The 15,397-nt window shown below is 37.1% G+C and overlaps 1 protein-coding gene across 1 annotated transcript; it reads right to left on the reverse strand.

Moving 5' to 3' along the window:
- Positions 1-6,844: 6,844 nt before the first annotated feature.
- LOC120110881 lies at positions 6,845-9,459 on the reverse strand. The gene is made up of 3 exons (XM_039126814.1): positions 9,292-9,459; positions 8,459-8,785; positions 6,845-7,240 (listed from the first exon to the last, which is right to left on the reverse strand). Exons 1-3 carry the CDS (start codon positions 9,365-9,367, stop codon positions 7,044-7,046), a joined length of 600 nt encoding a protein of 199 aa, XP_038982742.1. The 5' UTR covers positions 9,368-9,459; the 3' UTR covers positions 6,845-7,043.
- Positions 9,460-15,397: the final 5,938 nt, after the last annotated feature.

Here is a 15,397-nt window from a genome sequence, read left to right on the forward strand (position 1 = left end):
CTATAACTCATTACTCAGTATGCTCAACCTAACAAAAGGTTATAACTATATTATATATGTTTACATCACAACTAGATCAATGTCTGTGATTTGAATACCAATCAATAACAAGTCTCAACAATGTCCAATATAGACCGAGTAATAGCAAGTCTCTAAAAAGGACATCTTAGGTAGGCCAAATAAGTAAAAAGGATGTAAACCTTCAAGTACCAAGATGCTTACTGAAAATCAATCAGTAGGATCAAGCACTCGATCAATAGGTCAAAATTTCAATGGGTTCAAGCTGAGTGACTATAAATCAAGGAGGTGAGTGTTATCGACCTACGACAAGAACTTAGTGGAGCAGAGTCCAAGGATGGTGGTTGGCTAGTAGTTGCCACTACCTATGCATGAGAGAAATGGTTATACTATCTACCATGCATGGCAATAGTAGCCCATGAGGTATACAATAGTAAGCTTGTATCCACAGTAAATAGTAGTACCTATCTTCCTACTACCCATGATATATAAAATAGGGGTGACACTACCTATCATGTATAACAAAAGCAGGCCATGTGGCACATAATAATAAGGACAAGTATCTAAAGGAATAGTGGCACCCATCATACCAGTTAAGAGGAGCTACTTATAAATATCAAATTATAATTGAGGATCTTTTCGACCTCTGACATATCAATCAATTATATTTTCTCACTTATCTTTATATTAGATTTACTTTACCATATATTTTATTTATCAGTAGGACTCTATCTTAAGAGCAGTGTTAACTCTCCCACCGTAGCCCATGCTATAGTCTATCCCAATCTAAATCCTTCTTCTTTGAACAACAGTATGACAATGGCAAAAGTCTTGAGAGATCAAGGCACTTGGACCCACGCTGCTCTCTTATCCATCCTTCGATCATATTCTTTCTGGCTGGTATAATGTCGGGGGCACATCTGTGAACCTATCTACTCCTTCCTATCAAACTTGTCAGCCCTCTCCGTTAGCAAGCAACTCTAGCAAGCCAGCAGGGAAACAAGTTTTTATGGCATACCTGGAGAGCCTCAACCGGTGCAAACAAGTTTTCTGACATACTTGGTTGGACATTATGGTGTAGCTATTAACATGTCGCTACAAATGAGATCAAAATTTTTTTTGCAAGTGAAGTGACAGTTGTGCTAAGGCCAATCATGGAGCGATATATAGCGTCTTTGATTTTGATGCTAGAACAAACTTATTTCTATCATCAAGAGCCGATATTGTAAACTATAGCATGTTGTGGTGCATACCCTGGCAAACTTTGTTGACTTATCTTTGTGGTAGGCGAATCAGCCATTCAATCTTTGCATAGAAATGTCGGAAGTTTCAAAGAACCCAACATTGAGATTTTAGCCCAAAACTATCCTATAGAGTCCTTGGAATATACAGATCAAGGTAATAAGGAAGAGATTTTATAGGGGATGCAAGAATACATCTTACCTCCACCAGATGTTCCATAAATTCAAACTATTATTAAGTCTCACCACTACTAGATCCTTCATGGCCTTTACATCGGCTAAGTTAAATGATATCCAAATCCAAATATTAGGACGATAGGCGTAGTGTCAAATACACCCCATCACTCTTCTAACCATCAACTAATGGGATGTAGGAGGCATTGCTTACATCACATCTAGTCCAATGTCCGCGAGTTGAAGATCGTTGCAATAACAAGTTTTAAAATGCCATCCATTATAGATTAAGTAATAGCAAGTCTTCAAAGGGATACCTTAAGCAGGCCGAATAAGGTGAAAAGATGTAAGCTTTCAAGTTACAAAGTGCAGACTGAGAATCAATCAGTGGGATGAAGCACTCAACTAGTATGCCAAAATTGAACTTACTCATCAGGCTAAGTTGCATGTTGGCCTCGTACTAAGTGTCAAACTAGGCATAAATACTAAGGTTTCAGGTTGAAACACCAAAGGTATAGGCTAAAATACCTAAGGTTGAAGCTGAGTGACTATACATCAAGTAGGCAAGAGTTATCAACCTAGAACAAGACCTTAGTGGAGTGGAGTCCAAGGATAGTAGTTGGTTGCCGGTTACCACCATCCATGCATGGGAGAAATGGTCGAACTATATACAATGTATGGTAATAGTGACTCATGTAGCATAGTTAAGGATAAGCATCCACAATGAATAGTAGTACCTATTTTTCTACTACCCATGACATGAGAGGAGAGGTAACACTACCTATCATGTATAGCAATAGTATGATATATGGCACTAATAAGAAGGACAAATGTTCAAAAGGAGTAGTGGCATCCATCTTACTAGTTAAGAGGAGCCACTTATAAATATCATATTGTAATAGAAAATCTTTTCGGCTTCTGACATACCCATCAATTTTAATTTATCTTTACTTATCTTTGCATTAGCTTTACTTTATTATGCACATTATTTACCAATATAACTCTACCTTAGAAGTAGTGTTAACTTAGATCTCTCCTACCTTAATATAAACATACATTTATTAAACCTACTATAAATATTAAATTATTTTGTTAAACAATTGTTTTTCTATCAATGTTAATCTTTTTTTGTGGTCTTGGAATTAAATTAGTCAATCAAAATGATTAAATACTTTTTTATCACAATTTATTTGTCATTAATTTTTCCTAGAAATTACTTACAATGTATTTCACTTTTTTTCTTTTCTTTCTTAGAATTTTCCCTCACATAAACATGATGGTGATAATTTGTTACTAATTTATAAATTTCTAAATCTATGGAACATTTTCAGGAAGTTATTAAAAACTATTGATCTCCATATGGATATGGGTTTCTTCGATTCAAGTACTCTTTTTGAGTGGAGCACTATATGTCCTGAAAGTCGGTTGTTTAAGCTAATTTGTGTTCAATATCAGAAAACTTAAAAACCAAATAACATAATATAATATAAAAAATATTCAATTCACATAAGATAAACTTGTTAAAATACTAGCCCTACATGATGCACAGCATAGGATGTTTTTCTTCTTTTTTAAACTGTTCTTAAAATATAATTTACTAATTTAAAAATTTAAGAAATAGAAGGCTTCAAAAGCTGAATTTTTGTTGTATCTTAAGTAATAAACTTTAATGATGGCCAAAAAAAATTCCCATCACATACCTAAACTAAAATAGTGATATCAGTTTAGGTAAGTATAGTACTTACCTAACTTAGATAGTATTTGTACGTATCAATTATACTTAAAACAATTATATAAATATAATTGGTACCTATATATAATTGATACTTATTTTTGATAATTGTAAGATACACTATTATCTATTATTATACTATTATCATTAAGAGAATAGATAATATAATACCCATATGTAATATATATTTGTTTACAAGCGATCATCATAAGCCTGTCTTTCTCTTCTATGAGTTATAAGAGTAAATAACATTCGGTATTTGCTACAATAAGAAAGTTATATTTAAAATTCGGTATATTAAATTATTATTATGATACTTATTATGATATTAAATACAATAACAAAAATAATGATAGTATGTTTTAAATCACCTTTCACTTGATATAAATATCATTTCTCAAACAACATAATTTCTTTCTAGGAAAGTTAATGCAAAAAATTGAACTTTGCAAAAATATTTAGCTAAAAATTATGACATTAAATAATGTGTTATAAGAGATTCATTAATCAAAAATAAGAAAGTTATTTGTCAGGAGGGAAGGTATGAAGATTTTATAAAGTTATTAAGAGAACAAAAATTGATGAATATAATCTATTTTCTTTAAAGGTACAAAGTTTGATGAATGACTATAGTCATTTTAGAGATACATAATAGACTATCTAAAGCAAAGAATCACATTAAATAACAGTCCTACTAGTTGTCCAAGATAAAAAATCACATTAATAATATTACTAATACGGTCTAAAATAAAAATATATTAAATAAGAGCGATACCTATTACCCAAAATAAGAAATTGTACTAATAATAATATTAATGTGGGCCTCCACATAGCCGATAGAGACCTCGCACAAAGTTGAGCCTCCATTTTAGTTATATATTAGTATATCATCTACATGTCTATGATATAGTTTTTTCTCCTTTTTAACTATTGTTGAAATGCAATATAACAATGTAACAAAGTATAATAAATAGAAGGGTTCAATAATGCTTACACCACATCCTTACTCTAGATGACACATGGAAAGTGCATGCTTGATCGGCCATATGGCAAGTTAAAAACATGTCAGGTTGTAATAGGGTCTCAGGAGAATATCCCAAGACGTGGACCAAAGTAAAGAATATTATATTGAAGCTAACCGAGTTGATTGGAGGGTATCACATTAGAGGCTGAATATGCAAAAATAAAAGATAGACTAAATGGAGATTTAATAAAGGTTTGTTTTGATTAAGCATGACTATTGGTTTAAGAGGGAAATATAAGGTTAGATCGTCCTGATAGATGTGAAGTAGTAGAAGGGCAGCTAGCATCAATTGCCAAAACCATTAGTAGTGGGAGAGGGACATAAGCCACCATCATAGAGAATAGTCACAATGTGTTGTTTGTCTTTTAGTATAAATAAGTAGAATTGTACTCTAAACAGAAACCTTCAACACATCAATCAATCCTATTATATCTTTATTAATTTTGTATTTAGCTTACTTTATCCTATACTTTCTTTACCAATAGGACTCTACACTAGGAGTGTGATTAACTTTGATTTTTCAACCAATAGGACTCTACACTAGGAGTGTGATTAACTTTGATTTTTCAACCGTAGCTCAAGCTACATCCAGTCCCAACCTATCTTCTTTCGAACGATGATGTGATAGTAGTGAAAGTTCTTGAAGGTCAATGCACTTGGACCCACACTATCCTTGTTATCTTTTCTTTGATTTTATTTTATATTAGTAAGCATTTTGCACTAATAATACTAATACTAATATTATTAATATTGTTGTACATCAAGCTTCCATCTTGTTTCATGTTATTTATAATAAATTTTTGGTTTTAATATTTTGATATACTATTACTATACAAAACTCTAATAGTATATGTATATCTATCATTACAGTAAATTAGTATATTATTAAAATAATAAGAACATGATCCAACCTGCATATAAAAAGAAACAGAAAAATATTTCATCTAGGAGATATTTAATTGCGATATAACAAGAGCATTTGTGGTTGTACTTTCACTTTTAAGTATTTAAGTAAATTGATCATGATAAAAAAAGATGCAAAAAAAATAAGTAAAAATCAGTATAGCCTAATGATTAGCAGAATATGGCAAGGTGTAGTACTAATATAAAATGTTTTCTCATTAGCATCAGCATACATTGAGTAAATATGGTTATTAATAATATCATTAATTTATGTATTAATTTAGTAGTACTAATGAAAAGCCCTTCATTTGATATGGTTAATAAGCCAAAAAACTTCTTATGAATGATATTATATTGTTATATTTTGATAAAGAACTGTATTACATAAGAGCTCTATTTATTATTCCAAATACATAATTCTATTAATAAAGTTACTAATACAGACATCCATATGGCGAATGGAGGGTTGAGCATAAGTCGAGCCTCCATTTTAGTTATATAAAATAGATAATAGATAATAAAATAGCATAGATATAAGGGTCTTATTTATTATCTAAAATTAAAAATCGTATCAATAATATCATTAAAATGGAGGTTCACGTTAATGGAGAGATCAACATAAGCCGAGCATCCATTTTAGGGTGTGCGTATGCATATGTGCGTGCGTGTGTGTGTGTGTGTGTGTGTGAGAGAGAGAGAGAGAGAGAGAGAGAGATCATCAAATAAAGTAGGGGATTGAGTTGGATATAGGAGATCAGATGAAGGTAGAATCATCTTTTCAACTATAGGAAGAAATGACCTTCCTCACCATTAAGACATGGGTCTAGCCAAAGAAAAAGGATACTTAGGACTGCAAAAGACCTGGTCTCGGGTAACATGAGGGATCTTATAAGCCTTATTAAATTGTTTGGCAACTTACCCCACAAAAGTTGGGATAAAATGGCCGAAAATCCAAACCAAAAGAAGCCTTCAAAAAAATGTGACACCTGCAAAAAAATGAAAGTTCTTATAGCCTTCTCTTCATAAAGCTCTCACATGTAGAACACTAGTAAAAATATTAAAAAAAAACAGATCATTGCAATGGCTCTATTTGCAATATTTTAATGAGTTAGGTTCATAAGAACCAGAAAGTCCTAGTTTTTCAATAAAAAATTTCTTTAACTTAAGATAGGCTCATTCAACCTGATGATGGTTATATGTGAGGCAAACATGTTTCGCGTCGCCCTGTGGCACTAACATTAGCGTCCGTATGCTTTTGTGGGAAAAAAGTGCTCGAATATGTTTATAGTCTTACACCATGTCTTTCAGCGCCACTTTCCCATTGCTGGCTTTTATTGCCTTCCTTCTGCCCATGGAGCCCTTAGATCTGGATTTTTTTTCTAAATATATATGGAGAAGACTTTTTAAATTGTTGGGTTTTAGATAGGTTTGTGAGGCAATGCTAGAGAAAATTAATTTTTATAGATTATCAATATGCTGATCAAATAAATCACAATAAAATGGTGCAAACTGAAAGATAATTAAGCAATGCTTGATTTAGCTTGCTTTAACGTATGATCATTCTTTGAGTGAGAGGAAGTCACCATTTTTAGCTTTATTTTGATCAAAATTAGGAAGGCTCAACAAATTTATTGAGGTAACGAAAGAGGTAAGAAGTACAGAGGAACATTACTTAGATTCAACTAATAGTACAGTTAGACTATGAAACAGCTCAAACCATGCCAAATTAGTATGCACCAACTCACAATCCAATTGGGTGAAGTAACAATAATGCACTACTTATAAGTCTCCAGTGGAAGCCTTACAATACCACCAATAACAAATTCAAATGCACACCTTTTGTAGTCTATACTCTTTACCTTCTAACTATTTATGGTGGTCTACAAGCGACCTTATTACAAAGCCATCTATAGAACACTACATTGGATATATAATCCTTCATTGAGGTAAATTACACCATAGAAGGCGCCTTTGCAGAGCTGGAGAGAAGAATATCAGAGGATTGAGTTGGAGCATATGCTAGAAGCTTGTTAGATGTTGCAGCCTCCGGTCCGTACGTTGGCATCACCTCACCAGAGCTTCTAATCTCAGCCATGGTCCTTCGGTTGCTTGTTCGGTGCGTTTCGCATAATTTGGGAAGGAAGACACCTAAGAGACAGAAGATGATATTTTTAACGTCATTAACAGATTTTAAAGGATACCATACACTTCAAATTAATATAAAATTTGGAGTGCTCACATGATAATTTTTTTTTGAAAATAAACATCTTCCAGGCCATATATGAGAACCTGTGTAGGCGTGTGTTTAGTCTCACATTGGTTATTCAATGGATAGATCTTGGACATTTATACAGAATCAAAGAATCCAAATAATATTTTCTGACTTGCCTTTTTGAGTGAAGTCCTGAGTTACCAAATACTATCAGAACGGACCTAGGCATGCGTTTAGTTTGTCCCTGTAACACAAAATCTATGCCCATGCTAATACCTTCTGGTAAATGGGCCCACATATACCTCATGCTTGTCACGTGATTACAGTACCTTACGGCCACACAAGCGCACTTGTTGTAGGGCTAGAACTGAATCTAATACTTATCAAAAACTTATATATCCATACCTATATTTATTTTATTAACATACGCAAATAGAGATGTTAGTTAGATACAAACATTCGCAACCATTTTTGTTTTAAACAAATACGGATACAAATCAGATAATAAAAGTATGGATAAAAATACAGACATAAGTCGAATAATTAAATTTTTTAACAATAGAATCAAAAATATCACTTAATACATAATAAATCAAGTTAATAGTATATTAATACAGTCATTTATTTTTATAAAAAAATTATGAGTTGTACATAAAATTAAATAAGATTACAATTAGAATTGAATATTCAGATACGGATCCGGCAACTCTCTATCATTATACATATCTTCTTTTCTTCTTTTTTTTTGATGGATTGGATACTTAAATTTTTGTCCATATCTTGATAGATTTGGGTATAAAAATGAATATAGGTAGATATTAGCCGATCCACTTTCACCCTTAACTTACTGGGTAAAATATTAGTTGATTTCTAGGAGATCATCAATGGAGTTATTCTTGGAATTTCTTGACAAGCTGCTCAAAATTTTTGATAGGGATAGGACAGGTTCAATCTTTGAAATCATATCCAATTTCTGCATAAACTGCTTGTGATGAAGCAGTCCAAAAATTTACAGTTGCTAGTTTCTATTGGCGTATTGGCCCGATTTCAAAGATGGGACATGTCTGTTCTCCAGATTGGCTAGAAAAGATCCCAATACCGGTGAAAAATCAACTGTCAGATGATATTAAAAAGTTTTCAGGTTTTTGATCTACCTTCTCCAGCGGCAAGATTGAAGTAGAGATTGACGATGTTGGGGCAGCCATTAAAACACCTGGCCGAGCACAGCTTCTGGGTGAAGCGAGAATCCAACAAAGAATCTGAAGAGATCCCGAGGGTATCACGGCCGAGTCCGCAAGCCTCGAGGCACTCGTCCGTCTCGACGTGGTCCTTCAATCCGTCCGCCTCGATTCTGGATGCGCGACACGTGTACTCCTCCTGTCCTCCCCTCCTCACACGCTTCTCCAAAACGCACCGTGTGCCGGCGGACGACACGGCGAATGCACACGTGCTTCGGTCCAGCCTCTCGCACGTGACAGCTCCTGTCAGACAAACAAAGGAATAGTTGATCGAACTGGTGAGGTTCAATGAGTCTTTAGGCCCCGCAAGTTTGGGTCTGGAATAGAGCAGGAATAGAAACGGGAATAACAATTCCAGTCAAAGCTGCATATTTATGGAATAACTATTCTAAGAGATATGGAATAACTTTATTCCTCAAATGCAGCCCTCTTAGTTTTCGATCCTTCTTTATTTGTATGCCACAGAAATGACCTCAGCCCGGTGGTCATTCCAGACAGAAAGAAAAACATGCAGCCAAACTGTGAAAAGAATAAGTACTGCAAGAGGAATAAGTATTCATATTCCACTTCTCTTTTCTATTCTTTTCTCATTCCAAATCAAATACAACGCAAAATGAATATCTTGTTCCCCGCGGGAGAAGATTATGCTGACCTGATGACTTTCATAAAGTAAATAAAGGTAAGTAAATGTACAGAAGAGAGAAAGAAAGAAGGCCTCAAAGTGAACGATGCCAAGCGTTAGTACATACCGAGCACCTGTGGTACTAATAAGTTGAGAGCAAGGATTATGGCAATGAAGGCTTTGGAAGTGTAGGAGAACGCCATTGGCCTCAGCGGTTTGGAGGGATGAAGAAGATGGGAATTGGTGTGCAAAGAGTTTCGAGTTGGTCTCTTGGAATGGTGGTTTGGAGTATGGAAGGGCGTTAGGAGGTATATATAGAGAGAGCTGGCTCATGAGGTTCTTGGTAGGCAGGTCGGAGGAATTCTTTGTTTGAAAGGGATATTTGAACCTAATTTTATTATTTAGTGAAGTGGTCTAGGGTGTTGGCCCCATAAGACCTTGGCTCCTTGGGCTTCGAAAGCAGGTCTCCAACGGAAAGGCTAGCTTCCAATTAACCATGACCATTGTTTGCCTTAACAAAGAAGGGTAAATAACAATTCCTCCATATTTTTTCCATTTTTTTTAATAGATATCCTCATTAGACTGGGAGCAATAATTACAAATAGATCATTCACAGCCAGGAAAAGTTGCCTTCTTTCATGCTAAAAAGTCACATTGCCATCTCCCTCACCCCCTCCAAATAAGGAACGCATGTTGAGTGTATTTGTATCGTCTAAAAGGTAAGGCTTGGCATCGTTATCACTTTTATTTTTTTAAAAAAAATAAATAAAAAATTTATTTCTTTTTTTTCTAAATATTTGACAATAGAAACCTTCACTATTATTTTTTTTTATTTTTCACAAGAAGAATAAAAAAATAAGTTTGCCAAAATCAAAAATAGAAAATATCTCAATATCCTGTAGTAGATGCCAGGCATGCAACTGATATATGAGATACACTATGAATTTGAATACCTAAGGGTGGGAGGTGTTGCTGGAAATTGGACTCGGGGGGCGACCGCGGGCTGAGGAGGAGGAGCTCTGGCAGGTGGTGCGTCGGATGACAGCATTCTCCGGGGGACCTACAAGAAACCAGTGGCCGGGGTGTCCGGCGCCGACCCTCCGATGCTTAAGTCAGAGGGAGGTTTTTTTGAGGCAAGTAGAGAAATTGCACGGGAAGAGGAGAGCCTGCTTTCAGAAGAAAAGGTCCCCTTTTTATAAGAGGGGTGTAGGAGTTACCTGTGACTGGATGTGACTGTACGAATTAATGAGTTACCGTAGTGATTGGACAGGATTGTGTAAGTCAATGAGTTACCGTAGTGATTGGACAGGATTGTGTAAGTCAATGAGTTACCGTAGTGATTCGACAGGATTGTGTAAGTCAATGAGTTACCGTAGTGATTCGACAGGATTGTGTAAGTCAATGAGTTACCGTAGACGGCTTGAGATTTTGGGCTGGCTGGCGATCCGTTGAAATCATGTGTATTTAAATGTTGACAGTCATTAAGGCGGAGATCGCGGGATTTGATCCTGGATATGGAGGATCTGGTGATTCCTTCTTTAGGCGGAGCGGCTTGACTGTTGGTCATGCTTGCCAAGCTCATACTTGCCGAGGTCATGCATGCCGAGCTCATACCTGTCGAGGTCATGCATACCGAGCTCATACCTGCTGAGCTCATGCAAACCGAGGTCATGCATGCCGAGTGTGGAGTGATTGAGTATTCCCCTAATTAATTTTGATGAGTTCAAAGCACTTGAGTATGTTTTATGTTGTTCTAATGAATTTAATCTAGTGTTTCAGGTGAATCTTTATTAATTTCTGTCTAAGTGCCTTGAGCTTTGGTTTATAGTCTTTTTGTTAAGTATTGAAATCTGTCTGAACCAAAGTCTGCATCACGAGCCGACCTCTGGACTCTGCAAGTCGACTCCGGGACACTTGAAGTTTCTGGCACAAGCTCGAGTCGACTCCGGGACACTCCGAGTCGACTCCGACTAAGAACAGACAGAAAGACAGAACGATGGATTTTAGACCCTGTTAGCGAGTCGACTCCAAAAGGTTGCGAGTCGACTCCGGTGCTTGGCAAGTCGACTACAGATGATCCCGAGTCGACTCCAAAGAGAAGCTGATAAAAAAGACAGAACGTCAGTTTTTGAGACCCTGTCAGCGAGCCAACTTGCGAAGACTACGAGTCGTCTCCCATATCAGCCGAGTTGACTCCCAGTTTGTCCGAGTCGACTCCCAGAGGAAAGCAGTTTAAAAGGCAGAAAGTCAGTTTCGGAGACCTTGTGAACGAGTCGACTCTAGGTGTTCCAGAGTCGACTCCCAAGTGAGCTGAGTCGACTCCAGCAAAGCCTGAGTCGACTCCGAGGCAGATCAGTTCAAAAAGACAGAAAATCAATTTTTCGGTCTCTGAGAGCGAGACGTCTTCCGAAGATCTCGAGTCGTCTCTCAAGTCAGCCGAGTCGACTCCAAGTTAACCTAAGTCGACTTAAGGAAGAAAATCAGAAATTGAGTTCTCTGGATTCCTGAGAACGAGCCGTCTCCTAAGTGCCCAAGTCGTCTCCAGCTGTTGGCAAGTCGACTCCAATTTGGTCCGAGTCGACCCCAGGACAAGGCATGTACTTTAATTCAAATTTGGAACAGTGGCCGAGTCTTCTCCAGTATAGCGCGAGTCGACTCCAGTAACAGTCGAGTCGACTCCGATCCTAACGGATATATTGTCAGAATGTGCAGACGGGTCAGAACGGCTTTAATCTCCTCTCTAACGGCTATTTTTCGAATGGAATCACTTAAATAGCTAGAGTGAACAATAGTAGACAAGAAGAGAGTCATTCCACTTGAGCATTAAAGATTTTCAACCACCAAAAGCATCTGGAGAGTAAATCCAAGCAAAAGAAGGGAGAAGTGCATTCAACTCAAATCAAAAAGCTTTCTTCCATTCAAAGCTCTACCTACTGTTCCTCATCCTCCGGCTCATTCAAGAGGAGACTCAGAAATTGAGAAGCCCCAATTCAACAACTCAAATCTATTTGAGGGCTTCTAACTCCTCTTTGTTTATATTGCCCTAAATCTGCTTTTTAGAAGCTTTATTGTTGTAAACTTTAAACTCTTGCTTTTTGTACTTGATTCAATCAGGGGATTGAATCAAGAGTTGTAAGGTTTGTTGGTGAGCCAAAGATAAAACCAACGGTGTAAGGTTGTGGTTGGTGAACCGGAAAAAACCAACTGAATTTGATTGTCACCCCGGAAAAATAATCGTTTGGTTCTAGTTGGTGAGCCTGTCAAAACCGACCGAGTTCGTTGTGATCTCGTAAAAACAACAAATTTGGTTGTGAGCTTGCAAAACAACTGGCTGTAATTCTAGGGATTATAGTGAACTCCCAAGTACGGCTTGGAGAGTGGACGTAGGAGCAAGTATTGGCTCCGAACCACTATAAATCTCTCTGTGTTTGTATTGGTATTTGTCTCTTTCTCTCTCTTCACTCATTGCATCTAGTGGTCTAACTAATCCACTTGCAATAGATTTAGTTAATCACTCACCTAATCTTTAATTGGTCAATATTTAATCAAAAACCCAATTCACCCCACCTTGGGTTGTCTCCTTGGGCAACACCAAGCTCATACCTGCCGAGGTCATGCATACCGAGCTCATACCTGCCGAGGTCATGCAAACCGAGGTCGCCGAGCTTATACATGCCGAGGTCATGCATGCCGAGCTCATACCTGCCGAGGTCATCAAACCAAGGTCATGCATGCCAAGCTCATACCTGCCGAGATCATGCAAACCGAGGTCATGCATGCCGAGGTCGTGCACGCGGAGGTCGTGCACACCGAGATCGTGCTTGCCGGGGTCACGCCTGTCGTCGGATTCGGATGCTCTGATTGTATTTGTGGGGTGGTCCATTTTTCCTCCCAATAGGAGGTGAGTCAACAGAGGTAGCGGAGGAAGAAAGGGTATAAGAGGAGGCGAGGGATCGGAGGACAAGATGAACATAGGTGGGTGAAAAAGATGGAAAGGAGGGGATAGGGATGACCTTCTTGGTGATGAAGCGAGTGGGCGTGGAAACAATGAAGTAGCAGTCGCTGAGCTGAGACTCAATTTGATTTTATAGCTCAAAAGTTATTTTTAAATATAATTAAAGTAAAATATTCTCACTTTCATTTTTTCCATAATTTATAAAAGTTATCTAAAATTAAAAAAGGAAATAGAGGAAATAGACATCTTTTTTGCATTCGATTTCATATTTCACTTTTAAAAAATAATAAACAGCAAAAAAAAAGTGACACCAAATAATGATTCTCTCTTTTATCCAAGAAAAATAACGATTGTCCATCTACATGTGAATGACAATAATTTGGATCTTTATATACCAGAGCTAGTGAATGAACTGTAATGTTTACCCTTCGTTATATCCAATTCTATTAGTTTATTTTTTGTAAATTTGTATTTTATCATGGGCGGTGTAGAATTGTGCCCGTAACGTTATTTTTTGAGCTGGTTTCATAACTTCCTTGTCACCTTCCAAGGAATTGACTAATGGTCAACAATTAATACTTGCTTGTAACGTTTCACCACGAATGGGGAACTTAGGATGTTCCACTACGTCACTAATGACTAAAGAAAATTACAATATATCTCATCTCTTTCCACGTTGAAATAATGAAATAAATTCGTAATTTATGTTATTATTATTATTATTGTTCTTATCCTTATTATTATTTGAGCAACCAAATGTAGACTTCTACCCTACTTCATATAAAATCACCAAAAAATGCCAGTCAATTTAATTGAAAAAATGAACACACAAACAATGAAGTAGAAAGATTTTTTTTTAAAAAAAATGAAGCTTTTCTTCATGTTTTTATATTTTTCCATAAAGAAGTGTTTCGGTCACGTTCTTTCAATTGGTAAAACCTTCTTGACTATTAATTTCCAGGGTCTGCATAAAGTTTACCCGACCACCCTCCCTCTTATTTTGGTTGAAACAAGGTGACTCTTGACGATAGATGGCGTGTGAAGTGCTAATTCTTGACAACCTCGGTTCCTGTCATTGACTTCGATTCATGACTTCCACGAGTGCCGCCTTTGTCTCCTATCAAAAGAGAATTAGTCCCCCAAGGCTCCTATGCCTAACCAACATTTGTCAGACTTCCATATTTAGGCAGTAGACTTCTTTGCACGAAAGGACTTGAGAGAAATCTATGCAAGCTTTTCCTCCGTCGATGCTGGCGCTAACAGCCCTGAATTCGGAGGTAATCAAAATGAGCAAATTTGAACTGAAAAGACACTGACATTAGGCAACGTCTGAAAATGGGCAGAGATGGGAGGCCAACAATCACGGAAAGACTAATGGATTGGAATGGTAGGTGCCAAGGCTCCAATAACCCTAATTTTCTCCCATAATGGGATCCTTGTTTAATGTTATTAATTTCTTATTCGACTTCCATATGATCCAACCTATATACGATCCAGCTCGGCATGATTGCCATCTCTAGCAGACACTTTCTTCCTCAACATACATAAAGCTTGTTGAATGGTAATACTATTTTTTTTAAAAAAATTAAACTTTTTTCTTCATACGTGTTCTAGATTTTGCAAATCACATGCAAAAGCTTAAATTTCATTTAACAACCGTTATATTTGAATTTGGTAGTGCGCAAAAACTATAAAGTTTACACACACTACCAAATTTAAAGCAAGAGTTGCCAAATAAAAATCTAAACCTTTAAATATGATTTAGAATGAGAAGTCCGGTGGACCCCTACCAATATCCTAACTAGATCTTTGCATGTGCATTTTATATGATTAAAAAATTGATGCTTGCTCTGGTTTTGTCTAATTACAGGTGGCGTATCGGCCATGGGCAGAACATGGATGCGATGGAAGATGTCTGGGTAGACTTGCCCCCGGTGAGGCGTCGGTCGACCATGGCCAACATCGACGCCCCGGGAGGACTGCGGGTTTGCGACCTCCTTCATCCCGGAGGGGCAAGTTAAGATACTACCCGCTTAGCTCAGTTGTTTGGAGACCAGCTCACTGAGAGGATCCGGTCAGTGCCAGTTCTAGGATATGCCAACCCTGATGTGAGGGTGTGGAGCTCATCCTGCAAATCCACAGTTAGGGTAGGCGATGTCTACGGCCTTCTCCGGTGTGTGCAGCACCTGGAGGTTGATTGTGCCTGAGTCTGGCACTTTGGTTTACATCCTAGGGTGGCCCTGTTTCTTTAGAAGGTTGTCTGGGGCCGGCTCCTGAC

This window comes from Phoenix dactylifera, chromosome 5 (assembly GCF_009389715.1).
Source record: "Phoenix dactylifera cultivar Barhee BC4 chromosome 5, palm_55x_up_171113_PBpolish2nd_filt_p, whole genome shotgun sequence".
NCBI classification, from domain to species: domain Eukaryota; kingdom Viridiplantae; phylum Streptophyta; class Magnoliopsida; order Arecales; family Arecaceae; genus Phoenix; species Phoenix dactylifera.